The sequence below is a fragment of the Vespa mandarinia genome, chromosome 6 (assembly GCF_050613455.1).
Source record: "Vespa mandarinia isolate Hongniang chromosome 6, ASM5061345v1, whole genome shotgun sequence".
NCBI lineage: Eukaryota > Metazoa > Arthropoda > Insecta > Hymenoptera > Vespidae > Vespa > Vespa mandarinia.
The window spans coordinates 7,510,001-7,533,809 of record NC_140815.1 but is presented as its reverse complement, the minus strand read 5'-3'; the positions used below and the strand labels follow the sequence as shown (position 1 = coordinate 7,533,809).

General features: G+C 30.2%; 7 protein-coding genes across 14 annotated transcripts in view; 1 reads left to right on the top strand and 6 right to left on the bottom strand.

The window, feature by feature from the left end:
* RhoGEF2 (Rho guanine nucleotide exchange factor 2) overlaps positions 1-5,365 on the bottom strand; it is a 75,593-nt gene extending 70,228 nt beyond the window's left edge. For 5 of the 6 annotated variants that reach the window (XM_035864479.2, XM_035864481.2, XM_035864480.2 and 2 more), the window contains exons 1-2: positions 5,132-5,365; positions 4,556-4,741 (exon numbers count right to left, since the gene is read on the bottom strand). The gene's annotated coding sequence lies outside the window, so the exon portion shown is untranslated. Of the gene's footprint in view, positions 1-4,555; positions 4,742-4,865; positions 4,884-5,131 lie in introns of those variants that run through there. The other variant, XM_085657718.1, reaches the window with a different exon arrangement.
* Positions 5,366-5,961: 596 nt separating this feature from the next.
* Positions 5,962-8,531, bottom strand: LOC118440951 (tectonic-3-like). The gene is made up of 5 exons (XM_035864716.2): positions 8,169-8,531; positions 7,846-8,079; positions 7,604-7,763; positions 7,306-7,502; positions 5,962-7,226 (listed from the first exon to the last, which is right to left on the bottom strand). The coding sequence occupies exons 1-5, from the start codon at positions 8,529-8,531 to the stop codon at positions 6,138-6,140; spliced, it is 2,043 nt and encodes a 680-aa protein (XP_035720609.2). The 3' UTR covers positions 5,962-6,137.
* Positions 8,532-8,623: 92 nt separating this feature from the next.
* LOC146872963 (B9 domain-containing protein 2-like) lies at positions 8,624-9,370 on the bottom strand. The gene is made up of 3 exons (XM_085657720.1): positions 9,248-9,370; positions 8,877-9,137; positions 8,624-8,802 (listed from the first exon to the last, which is right to left on the bottom strand). Exons 1-3 carry the CDS (start codon positions 9,333-9,335, stop codon positions 8,624-8,626), a joined length of 528 nt encoding a protein of 175 aa, XP_085513846.1. The 5' UTR covers positions 9,336-9,370.
* Positions 9,371-9,465: 95 nt separating this feature from the next.
* On the top strand, positions 9,466-12,186 carry ArgRS-m (arginyl-tRNA synthetase, mitochondrial). Its single transcript, XM_035864499.2, has 5 exons — positions 9,466-9,923; positions 10,017-11,166; positions 11,254-11,381; positions 11,490-11,713; positions 11,786-12,186. Exons 1-5 carry the CDS (start codon positions 9,888-9,890, stop codon positions 11,934-11,936), a joined length of 1,689 nt encoding a protein of 562 aa, XP_035720392.2. The 5' UTR covers positions 9,466-9,887; the 3' UTR covers positions 11,937-12,186.
* The window catches only part of LOC118440850 (small ribosomal subunit protein uS9m-like), an 18,514-nt gene continuing 6,869 nt past the window's right edge, over positions 12,165-23,809 (bottom strand). Inside the window, exons 10-11 of the mRNA XM_035864495.2 lie at positions 12,387-12,549; positions 12,165-12,304 (exon numbers count right to left, since the gene is read on the bottom strand). Of these exons, the coding sequence (XP_035720388.1) occupies positions 12,213-12,304; positions 12,387-12,549 (255 nt within the window). The 3' untranslated portion in view covers positions 12,165-12,212. The remainder of the gene's footprint in view (positions 12,305-12,386; positions 12,550-23,809) is intronic.
* LOC146872962 (transient receptor potential channel pyrexia-like) lies at positions 12,409-17,372 on the bottom strand. Of its 2 annotated transcripts, XR_014982290.1 has the most exons (3): positions 13,039-17,372; positions 12,723-12,791; positions 12,496-12,549 (listed from the first exon to the last, which is right to left on the bottom strand). XR_014982290.1 is itself a non-coding variant. In XM_085657719.1 (2 exons), the coding sequence occupies exon 1, from the start codon at positions 15,742-15,744 to the stop codon at positions 13,051-13,053; it is 2,694 nt and encodes an 897-aa protein (XP_085513845.1). In that variant the 5' UTR covers positions 15,745-17,372; the 3' UTR covers positions 12,409-12,549; positions 13,039-13,050. The 2 variants fall into 2 exon arrangements, 1 of the variants encoding a protein (XP_085513845.1); XM_085657719.1 differs by lacking the exon at positions 12,723-12,791 and having other exon boundaries at positions 12,409-12,549.
* Positions 21,998-23,809, bottom strand: part of LOC118440849 (transient receptor potential cation channel subfamily A member 1 homolog) — a 4,960-nt gene continuing 3,148 nt past the window's right edge. For both annotated transcript variants that reach the window (XM_035864492.2, XM_035864490.2), the window contains one exon: positions 21,998-23,809. This exon is cut by the window's right edge and continues 1,739 nt beyond it. In XM_035864492.2, the coding sequence (XP_035720385.1) occupies positions 22,571-23,809 (1,239 nt within the window). In that variant the 3' untranslated portion in view covers positions 21,998-22,570.

The following is a 23,809-nucleotide window of genomic DNA, read 5'->3' as shown; positions in this document are numbered from 1 at the left end:
ATAAAAATATATATGTATGTGGAAATATAAAACATATATATATACTTGTGATCCTTCGTATTCACAACTTTTAAATATATAAATAAATAAATAAATAAAAAAAGAATAAAATAAAATAAAATAAAATAAAATAAAATTTTGATTTGTGAGCGAGGTCGAGACCGTGCAAGTAATAAAATGGGATTCGTTCTCGAGATTGAACGAGTAAAGAACGCGTTTACGAACACAGCTCGTAAGAAGAGAGGTTATACCTCTCTCGAGTATGCTACGTGTATGTGTATATGTATATATACATATACATATATATATATATATATATATATATATGCATGCACATCGTCGAAACAAACATCGGATTACCTTTCATTTAATTGTACAAGAAGGTAGTATATGTAAGAGTGTATGTGTGAGGTGCGGCCCAAGAGGACTTGAGATCAGTAGCATGAATATAACCTATGTTATGTATGTGTATATATATATATATATTTATAGATATATATGAATATTTGTGAATCACACTTTTATTTGTGTATGTGCGCGCGTGTATATGTCGTGTGTCCAAATAACAATGATTATAAATACTACCGTTAGATCCAACCACGAACATGATCGAACGTAAACTAATCAATGAAACGAAAATTTGTATTCGTCCTCCGGTATCGGTTTATTGTCCTTTCCTTAATCGTTATCCTTAATAAAGAGATCCTCAATACGACAGAATGAAAATTATGATTCATTCTCTAATGATTTAATCATAAATGTTACTTAAGTTGAATACTAATGACGATAGAAATACAACCGAAGCAATGTATTATAATTGATAATAAGAATCAAGTGAGATATAAGAGATCGGATATTTGTTTAGAATTTTTGTTCTTTTTCTTTGTACTATTTTTTTCTTTTTTCTTTTTTTTTTCTTTTTTTTTTTCCTTTTAATTATTATAACAAAAATGTGATATTTCATTGTATAAATAAGATAGATGAAAGAAAAATGAAATGTGTGAATAACTCGGCGCGTGGGACAAGATGGCGCTTGTTAACGGTGACGACCGTTAGCTAACGATCCAAACGTATGCATGTATGCATTACTAGTGTGTATGTTCCAGTTGTAAATATATATAGAAAGAAAAAAATCTAGAAAAAACCTAAAGGGTAGACCAAACATTTTTTCTTTTTTTTTTTTTTTTTGTTTTTTTTACAAATCAATCATTCCTTTTCGAAACGTTTCAAACCAATGATTTTTTTCCCCAGATCGTAAAATTATAAAGCTCAACTTTGACAAGATTATAACCTAATGACATGTTTAAAAAAATGTTGAAAAACAATAAGTGATTTTTGAAAAATCCTTTCAAACACTTGAATTTGTGATCCCTTCGTATATGATAATTTTTAAATCGATACAATATAAATGAGAGACAGACAGACAGACAGAGAGAGAGAGAAAGAGAGAGAGAGAGAGAGAGAGAGAGAGAAAGAGAGAGAGAGAGAGAGAGAGAGAGAGAGAGAGAGAAAGAGAGAGAGAGAGAGAGAGACAAGTTTGACTTCCGTAGTGTCCGGATGATAGTATGTAACATACTGGCATGGCAAGCTTCGATGTAAACAGTATCAACGAGCTTTCGAATGAGTATATACTATGGAGGGGGATGACGTAAGCAAGTCGAACTGTTCCGAATGACGTATAATTTAAACGAAGATTGAAAGCTAGAAGAGCTATGATGTGGTGGCTAATAAGTAAGAAATTAACAAAGAAATAAACCGACGATTATAAGACGACGTAAAAAGGATTTTAATGTCACGTTTGAATTAATATTTTTCTTATATTAGAATAGAAATATATATATATATATATATAATACATACATGCGTAAGTAGAAAAAGAATATCGATCGATCTTTTCGATCTAATATTAGACAAAACAAATAAACTTTCAATGGATCGTGAATTTGAAACGAACAATGAAAGAAAGCTCATTCGCATTTTACGATTACTCCATTTTAAATATGACGATCATCTGTTAAAAGCGTAATACTTTTGTAAGTTATGTTTTCAAATTCTAACGTGTAAAAAGGGTCTTTCTTTGATCGTTGACTTTATGATTTACGAGATAAAGATCATTATCCTAACGACACTACAAAAGAAAAAAAAACACACACACACACACACAAAAAAACAAAAAAAAAGAGAAAGGAAAAGAACCAAGATAATATGACGGACCTGATCATAAATAATTTGTTGGGAATGACAGCAATCTGACCCATCGAATTGCTAGTTATTCTCGATACCTATTGTTTCGACGTACAAAAAGGAAAAAGACGAATTATTATTATTATTATTTTACTACTACTATTATTACTATTATGCGCAAATAATGATGAAAATAATAAAGTAACAATTGTCTGATGTCCTCGATGATCAATGATATTGATCTAAACTCTATTGATCTAACACAGATCGAACGCGAATATCTTAAAAATGTTCTATTGTTCTAAATAAATGTAACACAAGATCGGGCCAAAATTAACATAGATAATATTTTTTTCAATCAATTATTATTCTTCCTCTCTCGAGACTTTTTAGGTTAACTTCTGTTTCGAATTGTAAAATTATGAGAAATCTAAAAAAAGAAAAAAAAAAAAAAAAAAGAACTTTTGCTCTTCCAATTCTGTACGAAATAAATGTTAAATTTGCCAATAAAATTGTCTAATCTGACGTATTTCAGATACGTTATAAGAATATTTTTCTAACGCATTAACGTCGATCATAGATTATGTCATATATCTCAGTAACGTTAATGAAATTCGTGCTAATTAAATGAATTAGTACGTTTAACCTATATATATATATATATATATATCTTATCGTTATAGTTAAGGAAATATATTTATTCGATGGATTAACGATAAAACTAACGAATAAATAGTATTCGTTAAGAATATTTAGTAGGCGAAGTGTAATCGTGCAGAAAACTTCAAGCCGTTTTCTATTTTAGACGGGCGAGAACGATGTCCACAACCGAAGCTAAAATATATCCCTGTGTGGTTTCAAACTGGAGTGCACAAAATACAATGAAAAGGATTTCACGTCTGTCATTGCTGTTATTTACATTTAATTACGTATATTCACGACTTGTACGATATTATCATTTTTCTTTCTTTCTTTTTTTCAACATTTTGTTATTAAACAAATACGATTAATTCACGTATATCCAAATAATACGAACTATTTTACGATGATATATAATATAGAATATTACCTTCTAAATAAAAGAAAAAGCTTAGAGATAGATATGATCATAATCTAACAGAACGTTTTAATACTACACTATGGAAACTAAATGCAGTTTTCTAAAACTACCGACATTTATAAAAAAGATATCACGAAATTAAGGTATATATATATATATATATGATTTCGTTGTTTACAGATGAAATATATTAAAACGTAAATTAAATATCTACGTAAAGGATTAAATTAAATTTGAGAATATTTTTGATAATAAGAGGTTAATGTTGTTAAAATCGTAATACGAATTTCTACGTGTGTGTACGTACGTATCTCGGGTGAATAAATAAGAATGTTGTTAAAAGCGTATCCGTCGTTCGACGATAGTTTTTTTTTTTTGTGATATTGTGTCTTTGACGTAACAACAATGTTTTCGAAGAATTTATTGAGAAGAGGAAGAAAAAGAGAGAGAGAGAGAGAGAGAGAGAGAGAGAGAGAGAGAGAGAGAGAAAGGTTTTAACGGTTATCAAAAAAATTAAATGAAAGAGGAAAAAACGTTGAATATATTATATGTAAGTAAAATGAAATCACTCGTAGATTCTTTTAGAGGTTATATTATATCTTTATCGTTAAGAATCGGCAAAAGAGACGACGATCGTACGAAGGGTGATGTTTTAATGACGTTTCAAAGAAAAGAAAAGAAAAAAAAAAAGAACACACCAAAGAAAGAACGTACACAGTACCTTTTCTCAATTTCATTTTCATTTTCATTTTTTTTTACATTTATCCGCGTCGACCATTATGGGTCGTCCGCAGTAGCAGCAGCAGCAGCAGCAGCAGCAGCAACAGCAGCAGCAGCTCGCAAACGAAGCCGTCGACGACGCAATCGACGTTACATTCTGTCGATGCATTTACGAAATACGTTCGTCGTCTGTGTTCTCTCGCGTGTAGTAGGATATATCATGAAATCGGAAGAGTCTATTAAGCCTCTAGTAAAAGACACACGACGCAACACACACATACACAAAGAGAGAGAGAGAGAGAGAGAGAGAGAGAGAGAGAGAGAGAGAGAGAGAGAGAGAGAGAGAGAGAGAGAGAGAGAGATAGAAAGAGAAAGAGAGAGAGAAAGAAAAAGAGAAAGAGAGAGAGAGAGAGAGACAGTGTGTATACTTTCGAACGGTATAGTCGTCCCAGACGCTTAATAACGCGACACCCAGTGGTCACGTTGATATTTTTCACGTCAAAAACTTTGAATGTACATACATATATATATATATATATATACATATATATATATATATATTTGTTAAAAAGTAATTGTTAAATATCATACATAATCCGTTTTTGTTTGCTGGCACCCAACGCAGAAAGGCGGACCCTCGGGAGTCGAAGATATATACCAACGAGGAAGAAACTCTCTTCTTGTCGTCTCTTGTAGAATCTTCGATCGTAACTCGGCTTAGAGTAGTCCACGATAATCAACACTTCACCTTGCCACTTTATTATTCGATGTTATTCCCTGACGAATAATTTATTATTATTATTATTATTATTATTATTATTGTTATTATTGATTGACTGATTGATTATTATTATTATTATTATTATTATTATTATTATTATTATTATTTTATTGGTCGCACTTTCACGGCACATTTCGTGCTTGAGAAGATCGAACTTATTCGGCGAAACATTATATATTATTATATTTTTTTAAATGGGCGTTAAGAAGGATACTGCGTCTCGAAATGTTTCTCTAACGATCGTGTCCGTATCCGTAATCTCTCCTACCAAATCCCGCATATATATATATATATATATATACACGTATATGTGTATGTATGTATGTATATATATATATATATATATATATGAATGCGTACGCGCTTTTCTCTACGAAGGCACTTACTTCTTTTCTCTCTATCTCTCTTTCTCTCTTTCTTTCTCTTTCTCTCTCTCTTTTTCTCTTTCTCTTTCTCTCTCTCTTTCTCTCTCTTTCTATATATATTTATTTTTTCTTTTTTTTTTCCTTTTAAAAACTTTAAATGCACATTGAATCGAACAAAAATACACTGGTGGCTAACAAGTGTCAGCCATCTTGTATCCAGCCGAAGCACAACCCAATTCTCCCACAGTGCACCGCGAGGCTGCCGAGTTCGTACTGACGGTCGAGTGAAGGGAATGGCCGCACTGAGATTGGTAGGTGGGATCGATCGTAAGCTCTGATTGGTCAATGACGACGCAACTGCTTTGCGCGCCTATCGTTCTATCTTTTACTCTCTCTATGTCATTATATATATATATATATATATCTCTTTCTCTCTCACTCGCTCGCTCGCTCACTCGCTCCTTATCTTTTTTCCTATATATATGTATAATGTAGTTTCTGCTTTTACTATGTAATAATCAGTTATCACGCCAGAGGGCGCAAATCTATGAAAATTATCCAATAGTTTCTCCAATCGTAAAATAACGCTTAAAGAATGATTTAATCTTTTATTGGTCGAATCGTAATATATAATTTCTTCGTGAAATTTTCTATTCTATATACTATACAATATTATATCGAATAGGTTAATATATTCATAGTATAAACGTAGGATACATTTATGATCTTGTCAAAAGTGATATTAAATGACGATTGGAAGAAGAATTATTATGAAAGTTAGTGCTGTTACGTGTAAATATTAATTTTAATGAAAATACCAAAAATATTTATTATACATTATTTTCGTTCTGGTGTGTCATACATTACAATCTTTTTTCTTTTTTTTTTTTTCGTGCACGTAGAAAATATAACGTTAGGTTTAATTCGATATACAATGGATATATATATATATATATATAGAGAGAGAGAGAGAGAGATAGTGTAAATAAATAACGAGAAATATTATAATCACAGAGTGCACTTATTATTACATTATATCAACGACGTATAAAACTATAACTACGATATATATTAAACTAATGGACGGTTTTATTTTTATATCTCCGTTATTTAAAAATGGATAAAAGAAGTCGTAGGGTAATGTCAGATCTAAATTTGGACCACCTGCGAAATAATATCGGGATGGCTTAGATATATCATGAAAGTTTACAAAACTGGTAATGTCGATTTGAAGTACGTCTGTACAATTTTTGTTTATACATTTTGACCAAAATAAATCTCTCTCGTCGGAAAATGTAATACCTATCCCTAATATATCATAATTCGTTAAACTTTCTGGTTTAGATAATACGGAATATAATATATCATATTTTATAGAGGTTATTAATCCTGAACATTTAATCCAACCATTAAGAATTTGACCTGTTATTACGTGCTGAGGTAATCTATCAATTAAGATTTTTATCCATGCAGAAGTATCGTTATTTGTAAAATTACCTAACTTTGATATATATATTGGATATCGATCGGCTTGTGTTACATTAATCAAAGTATCTTCGATTAAGATACTTAATGTTTTGTTATACAATTCTATACAAGTTGTTGTTGTAAAATTAATCGTATTTAATGTCAGAGAACATTTCAATTTGATGTCTTCTCCGAAGGCTACGATATGTCTATTAATTTGACTACATTCACGATTTTGTTCTCCTAATGGCAATGTTAAAAAACTTTTACTTTTGTTAAAATTAATATAATGAAATTCTATATTATTACTTTTATTTGTCATTATGGTACCAATGATTAATGGTTTTCCACGAATATAACCAGGATTACCACTACGTTCAAATATTGTTTTTTCATTCTGATCGTTCCATTCGTAACTTACCTCGAAGGATTGATAGAATTGTTGAGAAATATTAACCATTAAAAAATGTATATCAATTGAATCTATACCTGCAGTACCGTTATGGCTTATTACATATTTTACTCCTTTAATAATATTTTGACAAATTCCCTTTGTGCAAGAACCCAATATTTCTTTGCCATTACAAGTATTCCAAGAATTCTTACAATAATGATTGATCGGAGATAAACATATGTTCTTTGGACAGCTCTAAAAAAAATAAAAAGAAAAAATAAAAATAAAAAAAATCTTGTTAACTTAGAAAATTTATATAAATCATATTGCATACTTGATCAGACAAAAGAATGTAAGTTTGATTAAACAAATCCAAAGATTTAATAATCGTAAAATTATTATACGTTGAAGGAAACAAGAATGGGTTTGTATCGGCTAATTCAACTTGCATACAAGAATCTTTCCATTTATGGAGATATCTAATTGTTTTTTTAAACGAACATTTTCCTGTAAAGCCCGTTTGTAGTAATTCTGAAATAATAAAAAGAAGCAAAAAAAAAATAGAAAAAAGAATATAATTATAAACCTAAGTTTATATCCGTTAAATTATTTATAATAGTTTATAATATTACCTAAAGGTTTTATATAATTATTTTGTAATTTCCATACAAGATCACCTTCTTTATAAATACTAGTGATATTATACGTGAACATACTTTGGTGATATTCAAATTTCCATTTTGGTTTGTCTTTGTTTATCTCTTTCCATAAATCTTTTTGATTATTAATGGCCTTTGACAAAAAGATATATTAATTAAACGATGATTTGTATAATAAAATAATTTTAGTTTTTATGAAATAATAATAAACTTACTAAGTTATTATTAACACTGTATACAGGTGGAAGATTGTCGTAAAGAATGCAGAACAAATTATTAGCTAATTTTTCCAGAATAAAAGGAGTATTATTTCTCTCAATAAAGTTTCTACTGTAACAGTAACGACTATCATACAATTCTGTATGATAATCTTTACAATGAGTGAATACTTTTAAATGATGATCTTTGCAGTCCATATCACAGCAACAATTGATGTCACACGATGCCACCTGTTTATATTTAAATAAAATAATAAATTATTTCTTTTCAATATAGCGCTTTAAATGTAAAATAAATATTAAAAGTATATTATAATTACAGTTAAATCGCATTCACATATGTCCGATTGTTTTTTGTATATACTATCATTTTCCATTTCTGGATTAAATTTATGCATTACAATTGATGGCGTAATAGTCGTTATATCAGGTTGTTGATTTTGAGTTGTATTAATTAAATTAATACTTGATGTAGAAGATTCAGAAAAATTTGTAATGATGACATTTTGAGAATTGTTTGATGAAAGACCATCTTCATCGTATGTCTCCGTATAATTATCAGTATCCGCAAATTCATCGCATTCTATTCCCTTCAAACACGTTATTATATCCTCTATTCTTTCTGGAGAGACTAATTTGTTAAATAAAAAAATGAAGTGCAGTAATAGAAATATTCTTAGCATTTTTTTTTCTTTTTTCTTTTTTTTATATTATAAAAGTTCTTATATATTTGATGAGATCATATAGCTATCTCTCTGCAATATTTAATATGTCTTCATAAATGACATCCAAATTTGTCAAAATTTCTGACAAGTATATGCAGATCGATTTGTACAGTACCCATACTTTCCGTAAGTAACTCAAATCTATCTATCGTGTTAACTAAAACGTTTGGAGATTTCAATTGTAAAACCACTCCTAAAAATTTATCTCTGAGTCTATCTTTCCAATCACCTATATCAATGGAAAAAAATATATACAAATAAAAAATATTTACATTGTATCTTTTTAGAAAATATTATACTAACCAATTGGTTTCCATGTATGGCAATTCAAACAATGAGATCCAGGAGATAAGGGTATATTACAAACACCGTAAGAATTGAATAATATCCTACCATAATTATCTCTAGAAAATATTTGTAGAAGTAATTTTGGAGAATTATGTAATGTTTGCGTAGTATAATGTATATCGACAGGATGATCCCAAATTGGTTCATTGGTATATACATCACAACATTCTTGGGTTTGTCCTTCTTCACTTCCTTCTATAATTTTCCAACCATTTCCTATTACATTGTCAAAATAATTTCATTAAAAATGACAATTATTTTATTATATTTATAGTAAATTATTAAATAGAGAAAAAAGTGATTACAGGTAAATCATTATTCTTTACCAGCATGAAAACTCCATTTACAGAAAAGCTGAGATTCTTTGAAATTTTTCGCTAAAGCAATTTTACCGATAATATGCAACTCGGCCATATCACAAAATCATGTCTTTGCTTTGAAATTTGTAACTAGGCATAAAAAATCAATTATTTAATTATAATAATACGTGACGCATTATTTCAAAAAAAAAAAAAAAAAAGAAGTATATCTATATTTATATTACAAATTAAGTTTTACTTTACAAAAATTCAATATTTTTTTCATCCTACGTTATTTAAATATAAAATATATGCGAATTTGTTCTCATTAAAATAATGCGTACATACAAGAAGAAATGTATCGACGAAAATGGAAGACATCTGAAACATAAACAAACTGCAACGATGCAACACTACCAATATCGAAATTTCATAAGAGCTAGTATTTGCCGCGTATGTATAATCTTAATTCTGATTGGTTGAATTAAGAAACATAAAAATGCTTTCATATGATTGGCTCGTATCACGTGACGCTAACGCCATCTACCAAAAGATGAATCGTATACTGTAACTAAACGTAGTATACAAAAATCTAGCCTGAGCTGATTTGTATTTATATAAATAAAAGTGTTTTTACAAACAAATATTAATTAACAATCGTATTATAATGAGTACTAACGTAAGACATGTATTGTACAAGAAGGTATTTTGTATAAATGTTAAAAACATTCAAACGTTAGGATACCGACTTTTGAAAGAATAAAAAAAATATTTATAAAATTGTATTAATTTCTAGATTACAAAATTTACAGAAAATGTAGAGGATGCAAGTAATATAATTTCTTATTTAAAGATGAAGCCAAGACAATCGGGAGTATTTTCTTTTATACTTCCTTTACAAACGAAACAATATGATTTAAGAAATAACATAAAAACTATATTAAATTCTGACATAAAATCAGATTTAAATGATATTACTGTTGAAGAGAACGCATTATCTTTTAATGTATTTAGAGAAGATTACATTAAGCAATTCCTTGAAAGAAACTGTCATAAAATTGTACCTCATATACTTATCAATAACAATAAAAATGTAATAGTCGAATTTAGTTCACCAAATATTGCAAAACCATTTCATTTAGGACATTTACGTTCGACAATTATAGGAAATTATGTAGCCAATATAAATAGTTATTTGGGAAATAATGTCAGAAGGATAAATTATTTGGGTGATTGGGGTACTCAATATGGCTTCATTCAGATTGGCATTGATATGTCTAATCTTGACAGTAAGAAAATTGAAAGTGACGCTATCAAAAGTTTGTATAATGCTTACGTACTTGCCAATAAATCAATGGAAAATGATTCTAGTATTGGAAATAAGGCTAGAGAAATCTTTAGACAATTAGAAACTGGAGAAAGTATTGCGTGTCAAGAATGGGAGCTATTTAGAAAATATACAACAGAGGAATTAAAAAAAACTTATGATAGAATAGGTATTACTTTTGATGAATATCATTGGGAATCTATGTATAGATCGGTGAATATAAAGGAAATAATTTCATTAATGGAAAATATGAATTTATTGTCATATGATGAAGAAAATAGAAGAGTGATACATTTAAATTCAGAAAAAGTCATACCTATTATTAAAAGTGATGGAACATCACTCTATTTAACGAGAGATGTGGGAGCAGCTATTGACAGGTATAAAAAGTATAAATTTGATTTGATGTATTATGTAGTTGACCAAACGCAAAGTAAACATTTTACAAATCTAATAGAAATATTACATAAAATGAACATGTCTTGGGCAGAGAGATTAAATCATATAAGGTATGGACGAATACTTGGTATGAGTACTAGAAAAGGTACAGCTATATTTTTAGAAGATATTTTAAATGAAATAAGAGATGTTATGAGAGAAAAACAAATTCAATCTCCCAGTAAGTTATTCTTATATTATTTGTTATATTAAATAAAGAGCTTCATTATTTAAAAGAAAATTATAAAATCTCATTTATATATTTTAGCAACTAAGGTTTCTTTGGACATGTCTGATAATAGTTCCGACATATTAGGAATTTCTTCTGTGATAATTAATGATTTGAGACGAAGGAGAGAGCGAGATTATAAATTCGATTGGAATGCAGCATTTGACGTGAGATTTTTATTTTTTTTTTTTTTTATTTTCTTTTTATATAATTTTTGATCTCATTAAAGCGGTTTTGTAATAATTTATAAGAATATATTTATGTTTTAATATCAGATGGAAGGAGATACTGGTACAAGCCTGCAATATGTACATTGTCGTCTTTTTAATTTAGAAAAAAATTCTGGTGCTACTCTTCCAACTGAATGTTATCCATCAGTTTTGAAAGAGCCAATAGTCGACGACTTGATATGTATAATTAGTAACTTTGAAAATACTGTTTTAAGATCTTATCAAGATTTAGAACCAAACATTTTAGTTACATATCTTTTTCGATTGAGGTTAGTCCATACAACATAATAATTATAATAATGCTTCGTAACAATGTATTTATAAATATTTATTTTATTCAGCCACACTATCAACAAAGCTTTAAAAATATTGAAAGTTAAAGGTGAAACAGCAGACATTAGCGATCAAAGATTACTCATGTTCCACGTGGCAAGAAATGTCCTTGCACAAGGGATGAAATTGCTTGGTATAACACCTTTACAAAAAATGTAATATAGCTTAATACTTAAAGTATCAAACATATTAAATGTCATGAAAAGAGATTGGAAGTTTTTTTTTCCTAACATTTATAAATATCCTGATGAATATATTTATATGGCTAATAGTTCTATCCAATGAAACGAATAAAATATGTGTAATATTTGGCAAGAATTATGTTTAAGGTAAAGAAATTTATTTTTAAATCTATCATTCTATATGTGTGAGATATAATTACATTTTTTTTTTTTTTTTTTTTTTAATTTAGACAAAAGAAATATATTTCCAAGATTAACGTTTTTTCCATGTAAATTTTCTTCTTGCTCCTTCTTGGCCAAACTTTTTTCTTTCGCGTCTCCTCCAATCTCTCGTTAACAATCCAGCTAAGAAATTTGAAAATTATTTAATATCGCGTATATCAAATTATAATATGTAAATGTGATAAACGTTCATTTTTATTCTTACCAATTTTCATATTTTCTATAACCTCAGGAGTAACGAAACTTCGGAGACCCCATGCAATGCCCCACCTTATCGCGCCTGATTGTCCAGTAGGTCCTCCATTTTCAACAGTGGCTTCGATGTCAACTTTCTCAACCATATTCGTAAAAATTAATGGAAATATTATCTGCAAAGTATATAATTAATTTTCTTTAAAAATATATTGTAACTTTGAATTAATGAGATAAGGTATGGTACAAGAAAAAATCTATTATCTGAAGAAAATCAAATCTTAAATATATATATATATATACACACACACACACACACACACATATATATATATATATAGCTACTAACATTTATACCTAACCGTTATAATACTTGTTCGCAAGAAACGTCATCATTACAGATTATACGAAGATTTTCCTGGCGAAAAAAATGAAAAATTAAATCTTCATCAATGTATATTCTATAAAATCAATCATCTTGAGATTGGTCCCTTATATATCAGTCTTTATAATACGTTAAGTGAGTTTTTTGTTTTGTTTTGTTTGTTTGTTTCTTTTCTATTGATAAAAGGCAAATAGGTGTGACAATAATCCATATATATATATATATATAATTTATATATATCCATTTATATAGATGTAATTGTGTGTTCATGTTCACGTACACTTTGCCCAACTCATATACTCTTGTCCTTCGCCAAACGATTAACAATATCCTCCAATATGTCATTCATATGTAACAATTGTGTTTTAAGAGACTTTATTGTTTCTTCATTTGCATTCAATCTTGCTGATAATTCTTCGACGGCCAATCTCAAGCCAGACTCGGATGATTCTTCACTTTGTTGCTTCATCCAAGTTACATGGTCGCTAAGACTAATATTGTCATCATTGATATATGGCATGTTCTTTTGTGCAATCTCATAAGCAGCTTTTAAAATATCCTTAGGCAATCGTTTCTCCAAAGGATTTAATGGTTTAACAACGAGGACGTGTTTACGATTTTCAACGTCTATTTTATGATCAGTCATCCATTTTCGAAAGGTATATGGTATGGAAGCATTATGCAGTACCATTTCAGTGAAAAGAATTAATTTAGTTTGACGTACCAGCTTGGTAAGTCCTGCATGATTTCTTAAACCATTAATATCATGTACGGCGATGCCAACTAATAAGTTCATTAATATCACCGTTACAAAAACGATGAAGAGAGTGAAGAGAATTTGTGAACAGACAGATAATGGATGATAAATCACGAAAGGACCGTCGGCAACTTGATCCGCTTGATTAATAAGACCCTCAAAGTCCAATTCGCCAGCCATCATTGCTAACACCTTGATAAGTCCGGTAAAAGGATTACCAAAGGCTGGTTCACCAACGAAAATAACGCAAAAGCTAATGGTGAATCCTATCAATAATCCAGAATAAGCCAATAAAAGTTTAGCAAATTCAAATTGTATATGTGTGAACATGGCAACGTAAGTTCCAAAAGCAGGCAATTGTCCAACCATCAGCATAAGATTTGTCCAGGCGCAAAGTATGGCGAATGCACCGACATAATTTTGCCAATCGTATGTCTTTCCTGTGTAAACAAATGACGTTACGAAAACGCTTACTATAACTATACCATCGAGGACATTATCTATGTTCGAGAAATATTGTTTCACCGATTTGTAAACCATAAAACCAAATATCTTTCTGGGTATTGTGACGCAGGTTAATACGAGACAGAGATACCATTCAATTTCGATAACTGGCCTTCTGAATAGAAAGCCTGAAATTCTTTTGCTGTTGCAAATTTTTGAGCTTGGAAAATCATCGTGATTGTAACATTTGTATGCAAGTGCCGTTAGAACATAAGTAGTCATACAGATCACCGTCATAGCATAAAGGAAGATTCTCATCAAATAAAACTTTCTTATCTTCTCCCATTTGAGATGAAGAAAAGCCATGACCAATGGATGAGATAGCAGATCTTTTCGACGTTCTTGTACGAAAGTATTGATGAAACTGGTTTCGCATTGATTGTTGCTAGGAAATAGTAGGTCAAAGTGTAATCTCATTTCGAATTCTCTGTTATGTGGTACAGGCCGTCTAAGCCTGATAGAGGCATCGAGTCTTTCCCGAAAGACTTGCAAAGATTCTGGTATTTTTCTTAATATGATGTTTAAAGCTGATAAGCCTGCACTTGTTGTAGCACTGACGTCAGCTCCGGCCCAAATCAAAGTATCCACGCAATGGGACTGTTCGTTCAAAGCAGCTATATGAAGAGGTGTGAAGCCCGTTCGATCTGCCGCATTGACTAAGGCACCATGCTTTAATAAAAGTTCAACCAACACTGCCGAAGAATCTGTACTCATAACGGCAAAATGTAATGGGGTCCTATGCGTACGATCTACAGCATTAATGTTACTACCTGGTACAGTTAGCAATAATTCGACACAGGGTATTGATTGGACGAAACAAGCAACATGAAGGGGTGTCTCTCCAAGATGATTCTTTTCGACAACGCTAGCGCCCCGTTCCAAGAGTACCTTCACCACATCTAACGCATTTGCTCGAATGGCACAGTGAAGTACCGGTTCGACTATTTCCTCATAAGCACAAGTATTCAACTTGGCGCCGCTGTCCAAAAGTAGAACGGTCGTTTCTCTCGATTTTCCTGAAGCCGCAAAGTGAAGGGACGTGTAATGATTCGTTGGATTTTCACAATTAACATCGACACCTTTTCTTATAAGATGTTCCAAACATGACACATTTCCACTCAAGGATGCTGTTAGAATAGCATTCATACCAGTGCACGGTTCGATATAATTAATATCGGCTCCCAATTCTTCGAGTTTAGGTAAAAGATGAGATAGGCCACGATGACATGCCCAAATATAAGAAAGATTCTTCAAATGTTCATTCAATGAGATTTCCGATGGCACGATACAATTCTTTTCCATTTCCAATAATAATTTGATCTCGGTAACATTGAGCATAGACCAGAAGACTGACCTTATATTGCTACCGTCTACTCGTAACGCATTTCTCAGTGCTTCAAAATTATCGAAGAAAAGAGATTCATCGACTGGTGGTGGATCGCCCGCGTCGATCTCTTCGTGTTTATTCGTTGAATTAGCTGTTAAGTCCTTTTCGACTACAACTATCTGTTCAGGACAATAATCGTTAACGTGTCCATATCTTGCTGACCTATAAGTTGAAGCCAATCTCACGGATAATGGATCTCCACCGTTGGGACGATCGTTCAAGCAAGACATAGAATAAAGTCTTCGTCTTCCTTCGTTGTTGTTGTTATTATTATTGTTATTATTATTGCTGTTATTGTTGTTGTTGTTTATCGAACTTGGTGGCTTTAGACTATCCATCTTCGTTTCTTCGATTTCACCAAAACGTTAATAATGTAAATTTTTTTTTCCTAAAAATTCTATTCTCAGGTTCTACCTAAAAATTGTATCCTTAGCTTCTTCAAAGACGTGAGAAGAAGGATAAGCTATCGACGTGAACGTAACTCAGGCCACTACGTACTTATCTTTCGTTTTGATCTCCACTACGGAACATCTCAATCATTTCTCTCTATGTCTCTCTCTTTCCCTCTTTTTTTCTCTCTCTCTCTCTCTCTCACTCTCTCTTTCTCTCTCTGTCTCTCGTTTTCTTCGTCTATCCACGTCACGTCCCAAAGTCGTTTAAGATCGTTTTAACGAGAACGCTCTCGTCATTGCACTACACGCGACTACCGGTGTCGCTCGGCCGAGTGACTTATATCGTATCTGCGTTATAAGCATTGCGATGGTAGAGAGAGAGAGGAGGAGAAGGATTGCCAGAGAGTGAGGAGAGAGTGCGTATATATATATATATATATGTGTGTGTGTGTGTGTGTGTGAGAGAGGGAGAAAGAGATATATATGCGTTCTATATATAGAACTTAGGACGTTATCGCTTGGATTCAGCAACTGCAGGACTCAGCGACCCCATGTGTTTTTGGCCGTGAACTTCACGAGCTTTTAACACTAACGGGACAGGGTCATATATGATCAGCTAGCGTACAGTATCCACCAGAGACGATTGCTTCCTTACTTTCTCTTCTTGAACCTTTGTAATGAAAATTTATTCACCTTCGATGTCATTCGCAATGAGATAAAATCGTTTTAAAGGATGATCATCTTCGTACGATCATCGAACACGTACGTTTTGTTACATTGGAATATATTAATTTCTAACAAGATTCAATATATTTTTTAAATATTCTTTTTAATGACCGTAATAAATAATTTTTCTTCGTGCCAAATGTCAATCGAAATTTTTAATGAATTTATAAAGAATGACTTTCTCTCGTTTAAAAGCTTCGACGAAAGTCCATCACTTTCTCTTTATTGGTACGCTGCCAAAATATACCTGTTCTTTCTTATTTATTTATTTATTTATTTATTTTAGTGTTATTCTTTTCTTATTTTTATTTCTTTCTTCTCTTTTGTTCGTTTATGACCATCGTATATCTCGAGGAATAATTTTCTACGACCTTTCGAAATGACCTTTTTCCTTCGTTCGTTAAGTAATAAGAAAGAATTATTCTGACAGTGTATATATTACGATCTCATACAAAATATAAATTTCCATATATACCATCTGGCGAAACAAAATTAAAAAAAAAAAAAAAAAAAAAGAAAAAAAAAAATTAAACGAATTAGACTCATATACTTGACTTTCTTCCAAATCGAATTTTCGATAAGAATCATGTTAACAACGATATCATAATAACAGCCATTATCTATGAGATTATCTGTGATAGAATTTTTTTTTCTTTTCTTTTCCTGTTCCGCTTTTTCTTTTGTTTTTGTTTTTTTTTCGTTCTACATCATTTTTAAAAAAAATTGATTATCGAATGAGTTAAATGAATGCTTCGATAGAATACATTCGAAGGAAAATATTGATAATTAATTAGACGACAATAAAGTTAGTGTATTTTATGGATACAACGATGGACTGATCGTCGCAGTTAACAAACTTTAATATTTATAATTATATATATATATAAATGAACCCAGTTGAAAATGTATTCACGTATCACCCATCGTGATTTTCGATAGAGATCTCTCTGCCCGGAGGCTAACTTGCCACGTAGAGAGCACGACCGGTTCGTACGATTGCTTGGCGGATACTACTCCTTAAGAATTTGTTGCTTGACGACAAAATACACGGAGAAAAAGAGAAAAAGGAAAAAAGATAAAAAAAAGAAAAAAGAGAAGGAAAAAAAAAGTAGTAATGCAAGAATTCATACGGTGGGAGAAGCGAAATAAATAAATATAAAAAAAGAAGAAGAAGAATATAATCGATTATGAAGGATAGAGAATTTTCTTTTACGATAAAAAGAAATGAGATGATTTTTTCTTTTTCTCTTTTCTTTTTTCTATTAATAAATACAAAGAAAAAGAATTTTTCTTTTTTTTCTTTTTCTTTTTCTTTTTTTCTTTTTTTTTTTTTTTTTTTTTGATACAAAGAGGAAAATTTTTTGTTGCTGTGATAAAAGCGAGGATTTTTTTTCTTCTTCTTTTAAAACAAATATAAAGGAGTTTTTTCTTTTTTTCTTTTTTTTTTTCCATGATAAAAATGAATTCCTTCCTTTTTTCTCATTCAAAATAATAATGACGATAATAGTATGTATATACTGTGATCAGTCAAGTTATATGAAAGATTAATATTACAGTACTCCTCCTTGAGATATTCATTGTCTGTACAAATATTGTTCAAGTAATCGAATCTTTTTACTTATATCGATATTTATTCATAAGTTGAGTGGTATCTTCTCTCTGAAATACGTTCCATAGTTCTATCATAATTGTTCGGACGACGAAGAAAATCCTCATAAATAAATTATCGTCTTAATTCTTGTTCCTTCATAGTTTTACTATATATATATATATATATATATATATATATATATATATATATATATATATATATACACATATGTATAATGATGTACATTGTGCACGCATACTTTTAATTATACATATTTTCATTATCATCATTGTCTTATCTCTTTACATTCTTTTCCTTCTTCTTCTTCTTTTTTTTTTTTTTGATTATTATAAAATATATGAAAAATCTGTTTAATTGAAACATTCTATTTGTTAAAGAAAGTTCTTGACGATTGGCTTTTAACTCTTGCAAGTATGTGTACAGAACAGATTGAAAGTTTTTAAATGATATTAAAAATCAATTATTCCTTTTCGAGACTTTTTTTTAAGCAAATTTATTTTTTTTTGTCAGATTGTAAAAATATAGGTCATTTTACAAGCTTGAATAAGTCTCGAAATGAAGTAATTATCTCTCCCTCTCTCTCTTTATTCTTTCATAAATTTCTATTTCGCTCTTGGCTAATACCTTTCACCAACAGTACGATGATTTTTATGGTTTTGGGATGTGTCGTTATTATACTAAAATATTTTCTACGATTATGATGATGAATATTCGATTCGAACAAAATCATTCACACACACACACACACACACACACACATATACATACACACACACGTGCGCACACGATTTATATATAATACAAAATTCACCATAAAAAGAAGTTCAGAAAGTCTTTTTGCGATTAGGTTAATAAATCAATTGATAATTGACAATTGATATTTTGAAATGTTAACTCACTATCATCATCATCATCATCATTATCTTGAAATGTCATACTTGTATTTTCAAATATCTACAAAATTCAATGTCCTTGTAATAGACGCGTATTACGAAGCTAAATTATTACACAACATGGCGCCTATCCATTCATTTTATGAAATAAATCCGAAAGTTGTGCGAGTGAACAGGTTTTTGGAATTTTAAATTTTACTTATATATCCTTTCTAAGTATACCTGTTCTGTATATCAGAACACGTTTCTATTTTATCTTTTGAACACCCACGCTCACTGGCATACGAGATTAAAACATAATAATATCGTGCTAAATCTATTTCTCAATGTCTCTGTCTAATTTTTTTTTTTTTTTGTTATTGAAGGGAAAAATAGAAGGATAGACACGTAGGATATGCGAAGGATTATAAAGTGGCTGACTAAACATGTCGATGTTTTGAATCGTAAAACAAAAAAAAAAAAAAAAAAAAAAAACAAAAGGAAAAGAAAAAAAAAGAGAGAAAAAAAAACTGTAAAGAAAAAAGAAATAAAAGTAATAACGAATGAACGAACGGTTAAATACAAGTGTTTGGAAAGAAGAAATGCTATTAAAATTTTTGGAGATAAAAAAAAAAAAAGAAGAAGAAAATAAAAGAAGAAGTACGTTTACAAAGATCGAAATGTTAAATAAAAAGTCTGCATTGATCATTGGGAATAATAAATGAAATTAACATTTTTTTTTAATAAGACCTATCTTACTTTATAAAGTCAAGGGGGGGAAAAAAAAGAATACACACACACACACACAGACACATTATTTTAAATTGATGTTAAATTATATAAAATTAACAATACGCGTATTAAGTGCCCTTCAACCCATAACATATAACGATATATCGTTAAGTCAATTAACATATTGTCATATACGTATATTTAACATATTATATTGAAGGTACTTCCGGTAGATTACAAATCATGTTAAGATTCATACATTCTGTAGATCATTTATAGATAAATAATGTAAAATGCATGGATACTTTTTTAATGTTAAAATGATTATGATCATGTGTTGTCATGGTGTCATCTTATATAATTAAACCTGATTGAAAAAACGATATAGGCATTGTTACATAATTTAAAAAGTTGTATTAATACCTTCGACAGTACCATTACGTCAGTAATTAAAAAAAAAAAAAAAAAAAAAAAAAAAAAAAAAAAAACTCCAAATATAATATCAGCTTTGATATATTTGATTGTACTTTCTACGGATCGAAAGTTCTTAACTGATATTTGTTTTTTTTTTTTTTTTTTTTCCCCCTTCAAATCGAAAACTGAAACAAGAAACGTAACTCTATAGAATAAATTATAAATTCAAATTAAAACATTAAAATGTCTTCGAAAATGGTTATAATTGATTTTTTAATATTTCTCGAGGTAAAGAAATTTTGGACCATCTAGAAACTTTTGTTACACATTGTACAAAACAGAGTTATTAGAAGATCAAGAAGAATGTATGTTCATAGATACGTGTACAAAGATAGAGATACATAGGATACATATGTGACGATTACCTTAACAAGATAATTTAAGATTATTTCCCTGTAAAAAGACGTTGACGATGATTGTCTCAATATAATTGTTCATTCAACGTAGTTTGCCTTGTTGTGACGAATAAAACGTTTGTTTTAAAACGTTACTATTATACAATGCGATCTTAACAAAATTCTTCCTTCAAATCTTTCTTTTTTTTTTTTTCGCATATTTTTAATTTATATTTACAATCGCATTGGCAAGTTATCAGGTAGGTAGATAAGTAGGTGGTGAAAATTGAGCAATTTACATACATTATTACATACATTGTTTTTTTTACTGCTTTAAATGCAGGAATATAATGAGAATGCAAGTGTCACAATTTTCTGTCTTGTTTCTCTCTTTTTTTTTTTTTTTCATTTCTTTTTCTTTCTCTTTTCTTTCTCTTTTTTTCATGTCTTTTTTTTTTCTCTCTCTTACAACATACCTCGATACAGAGCCAATTTCTTTCGTGTTTCAATACGTGTTTCACTAATGACAACCATAAACAGTTTAAAAACATGTAACAGTCGTTCTTACGTATATATAGAAAGTAATTTTCGATTTGGTTATAAGAATAAATAGGCTTTGTAAATCGATTATGTATATTTAATATGCCACGAATTATTTGTGGATATTTGAGCGTACGCGTAACAATTTCATACGAATAAACAATTTCATTTTGTTTGCTTTTTTTTTCTTTTTTTTTTCTTTTTTAAACATCTCAAACCGTGACCGCTTTTCGGAACAAAAAATTGCAAAACGCGCGTATTGAAGTTTTATATATAATTTACTTATTTTATTTTTGCAGAGGAATATGTGTATGCGTGTATACATATATATAATAAATAAACATTAAGTATATAAAATTACATATTTTATTCTTATAATTTATTTATTATCAATATTATACTTATATTATACTTAATTTCTATATATGACCAATAAGCTCTTTGCAATATTTAATCTTGCTCTGTTATCTTTTATAAAATATTTGTGTCATGGACGGAACACAGATAGGCAACTAGTAGCGCGTTATCAAAATTTATTGAAGTTCTACAAAAAAAAAAGAAGGGTGGAAAAAAAACGAAAAAAAATCACATACATCGCATCTCATTGGTTTATCTATTACAAAAAATTATACGAATAATTATCGTGTGTATATATATATAAACAAAAATATTGTTAACGCAATAAACGTAACACGATATATAAACAACAATAAAAAAAAAAAAAACATTGATGCATTCGAAGAGACATTTTGATTTTTTCTTATGATATTGCAGTAAAAAAAAAAAAATAATAATAATAAAGAAATTAAAGAATCTAGTATCCCAATATTACATTTTTTTTCTATTTATTTAACGAATATAGAAATTTAAAAATTTGATTGATTTTTATTATATGTATTTCTTTCGTTTTTATAAATTCACTAATAAAATTCAATCCCAGTTAAATCGACTATGTTAAAAAAAAAAAAAATAAAAAAGATATCATAAATTTTTTTCGTGCGCCATTTAATCAAATATATTTTAACAGTTGTACATTGACTAGTTGTCAAAATTTGGCATCCTTGATAATTTGTCATGGACTATAAAAAGATTTAAAAAAAGAAAAAAGAAAAAGGAAAAAAAAAATTTTATACACCGCGAGATACCAAATATGATACATAAGACTATAATGATTAATGAAATTTTTTGTTTCATTACGTACAGTGATAGGAAGTCCATGATTTAAAAATAACACATATTAGCAAAAGAAGAAAAAAAAAAAAAAGGAAAAAAGAAAAATAAATAAATAAAAGGAAAAACAAAAAGAAAAGACGAAGTTTGATAAACATCCCGATCGTTGTTGATTAGAATCTTAACGAGTTAGAAGAAATTAATTATCCAATTAATATCTCCTCTCTCTCTCTCTCTCTCCCCCCCCCTCTCTCTCTCTCTTTCTCTCGTTGATCACGGATTCGATCTAATCTAATCGTCCCCCTCCCACTCTAATGATTCTCATCCTCTTGTTGTTCTTTATTATATTTCTTATCCATAGCAAGAGCGATAACAAGATCCTGTATTAGTTGATGATTCTTCTCGCAAATTTTTCTAACTTCCAAGAGTTCGTCCTTGAATTTATTGCCATTGTCCTCAGAAAGGTTATCATTTCCATTAAAGCGATTTCTTATAGTCGAATAGCCATCGCTTTTAACATAAGTGTAATACGTGCTATTACTTTTTTTACTGGTCAAGGTACCGCTTGCAAATTTCCTATCTTTGGCAACCTTGTGAGCGGCCGTCAAAACATCACGAGGTAATCTCGTTTCTCTAGGATTCAATGGCCTAACTGTAAGGATAGCACGTAATGGTGACGGCAATACCACAGCCGTCCACCATAAAAGTTTCGTCAATTTATTTGGCAATAGCCCAAGAAATAGAGCCCTCTCAACGTCACAAATAAGTTTCGTTTGTCGTACCAACTTAGCAAGACCTGCTGTCTTTTGAAGACCTTTAATATCATGGACCGCTATACCTACGAGCAAATTCATCAATACTATAGTGACAAATAAAAGGAATAATACGAATGATAATTGTGCAGAGACTTGAAGTAGAATCCATGAGGTGCCACTTACGTCTACTGATTTACCACCTTCCTCCTCACCAGGGAAAAATAAATCCTCAAAGTCTAACTCACCTGTCATCATGACGAGAACTTTTATTAAACCAGTATGAGGACTGCTGAATGATTTCGATCGTGGAAATATAACGCAGAAACTGGCGGTAAAGCCAACGAGTAAACAGGCATAAGCTAATAAGAGTTTAAATACTTGTGCTTGAACGCTTGTAAACATAGCTACGTAGGCACCAAACATAGGAAGTTGTCCTATCATTAACATGAGGTTACTCCAGCCGCATAATACAGCGAAAGCACCTACGTGACTCTGCCACGTATATGTTCTACCTGTATAGACGAAGGACGTGGCAAATACGCTTAATATCACACACCATTCGACCATATTCTCGGCCTGAGTAAAGAATTGTTTGACCGATAGGTAAGTCAAGATACCTGTTAACTTTCTAAGAGCTTCTAATACGGTAAGAACTACCAAGGCATACCATTCGACCTCTAACACTACAGGATGCCTATAGAGAAAGCCATTTAGACCTGTGGTATTAGCGCAAAGTGTTGTACTAGGATCATCTACCTGTCCATGGGACTCGTTATAACAATTATGTGCAAGAGC

Excerpts from the sequence above, each read along its gene's own strand:
- ArgRS-m (XM_035864499.2), top strand. The coding sequence starts at position 9,888 with ATGAGTACTAACGTAAGACATGTATTGTACAAGAAG. Across the intron at positions 11,382-11,489 it reads ATTGGAATGCAGCATTTGAC|ATGGAAGGAGATACTGGTAC; the intron begins GTGAGATTTTTA and ends TTTTAATATCAG. Across the intron at positions 11,714-11,785 it reads ACATATCTTTTTCGATTGAG|CCACACTATCAACAAAGCTT; the intron begins GTTAGTCCATAC and ends TATTTTATTCAG.
- LOC146872963 (XM_085657720.1), bottom strand. The coding sequence starts at position 9,335 with ATGGCCGAGTTGCATATTATCGGTAAAATTGCTTTAGCGAAAAATTTC. Across the intron at positions 9,138-9,247 it reads TAAATGGAGTTTTCATGCTG|GAAATGGTTGGAAAATTATA; the intron begins GTAAAGAATAAT and ends ACAATGTAATAG. Across the intron at positions 8,803-8,876 it reads CCATACATGGAAACCAATTG|GTGATTGGAAAGATAGACTC; the intron begins GTTAGTATAATA and ends CCATTGATATAG.
- LOC118440951 (XM_035864716.2), bottom strand. The coding sequence starts at position 8,531 with ATGCTAAGAATATTTCTATTACTGCACTTCATTTTTTTATTTAACAAA. Across the intron at positions 8,080-8,168 it reads TATGTGAATGCGATTTAACT|GTGGCATCGTGTGACATCAA; the intron begins GTAATTATAATA and ends AAATATAAACAG. Across the intron at positions 7,503-7,603 it reads TAATTATATAAAACCTTTAG|AATTACTACAAACGGGCTTT; the intron begins GTAATATTATAA and ends TTATTATTTCAG.
- LOC146872962 (XM_085657719.1), bottom strand. The coding sequence starts at position 15,744 with ATGGATAGTCTAAAGCCACCAAGTTCGATAAACAACAACAACAATAAC.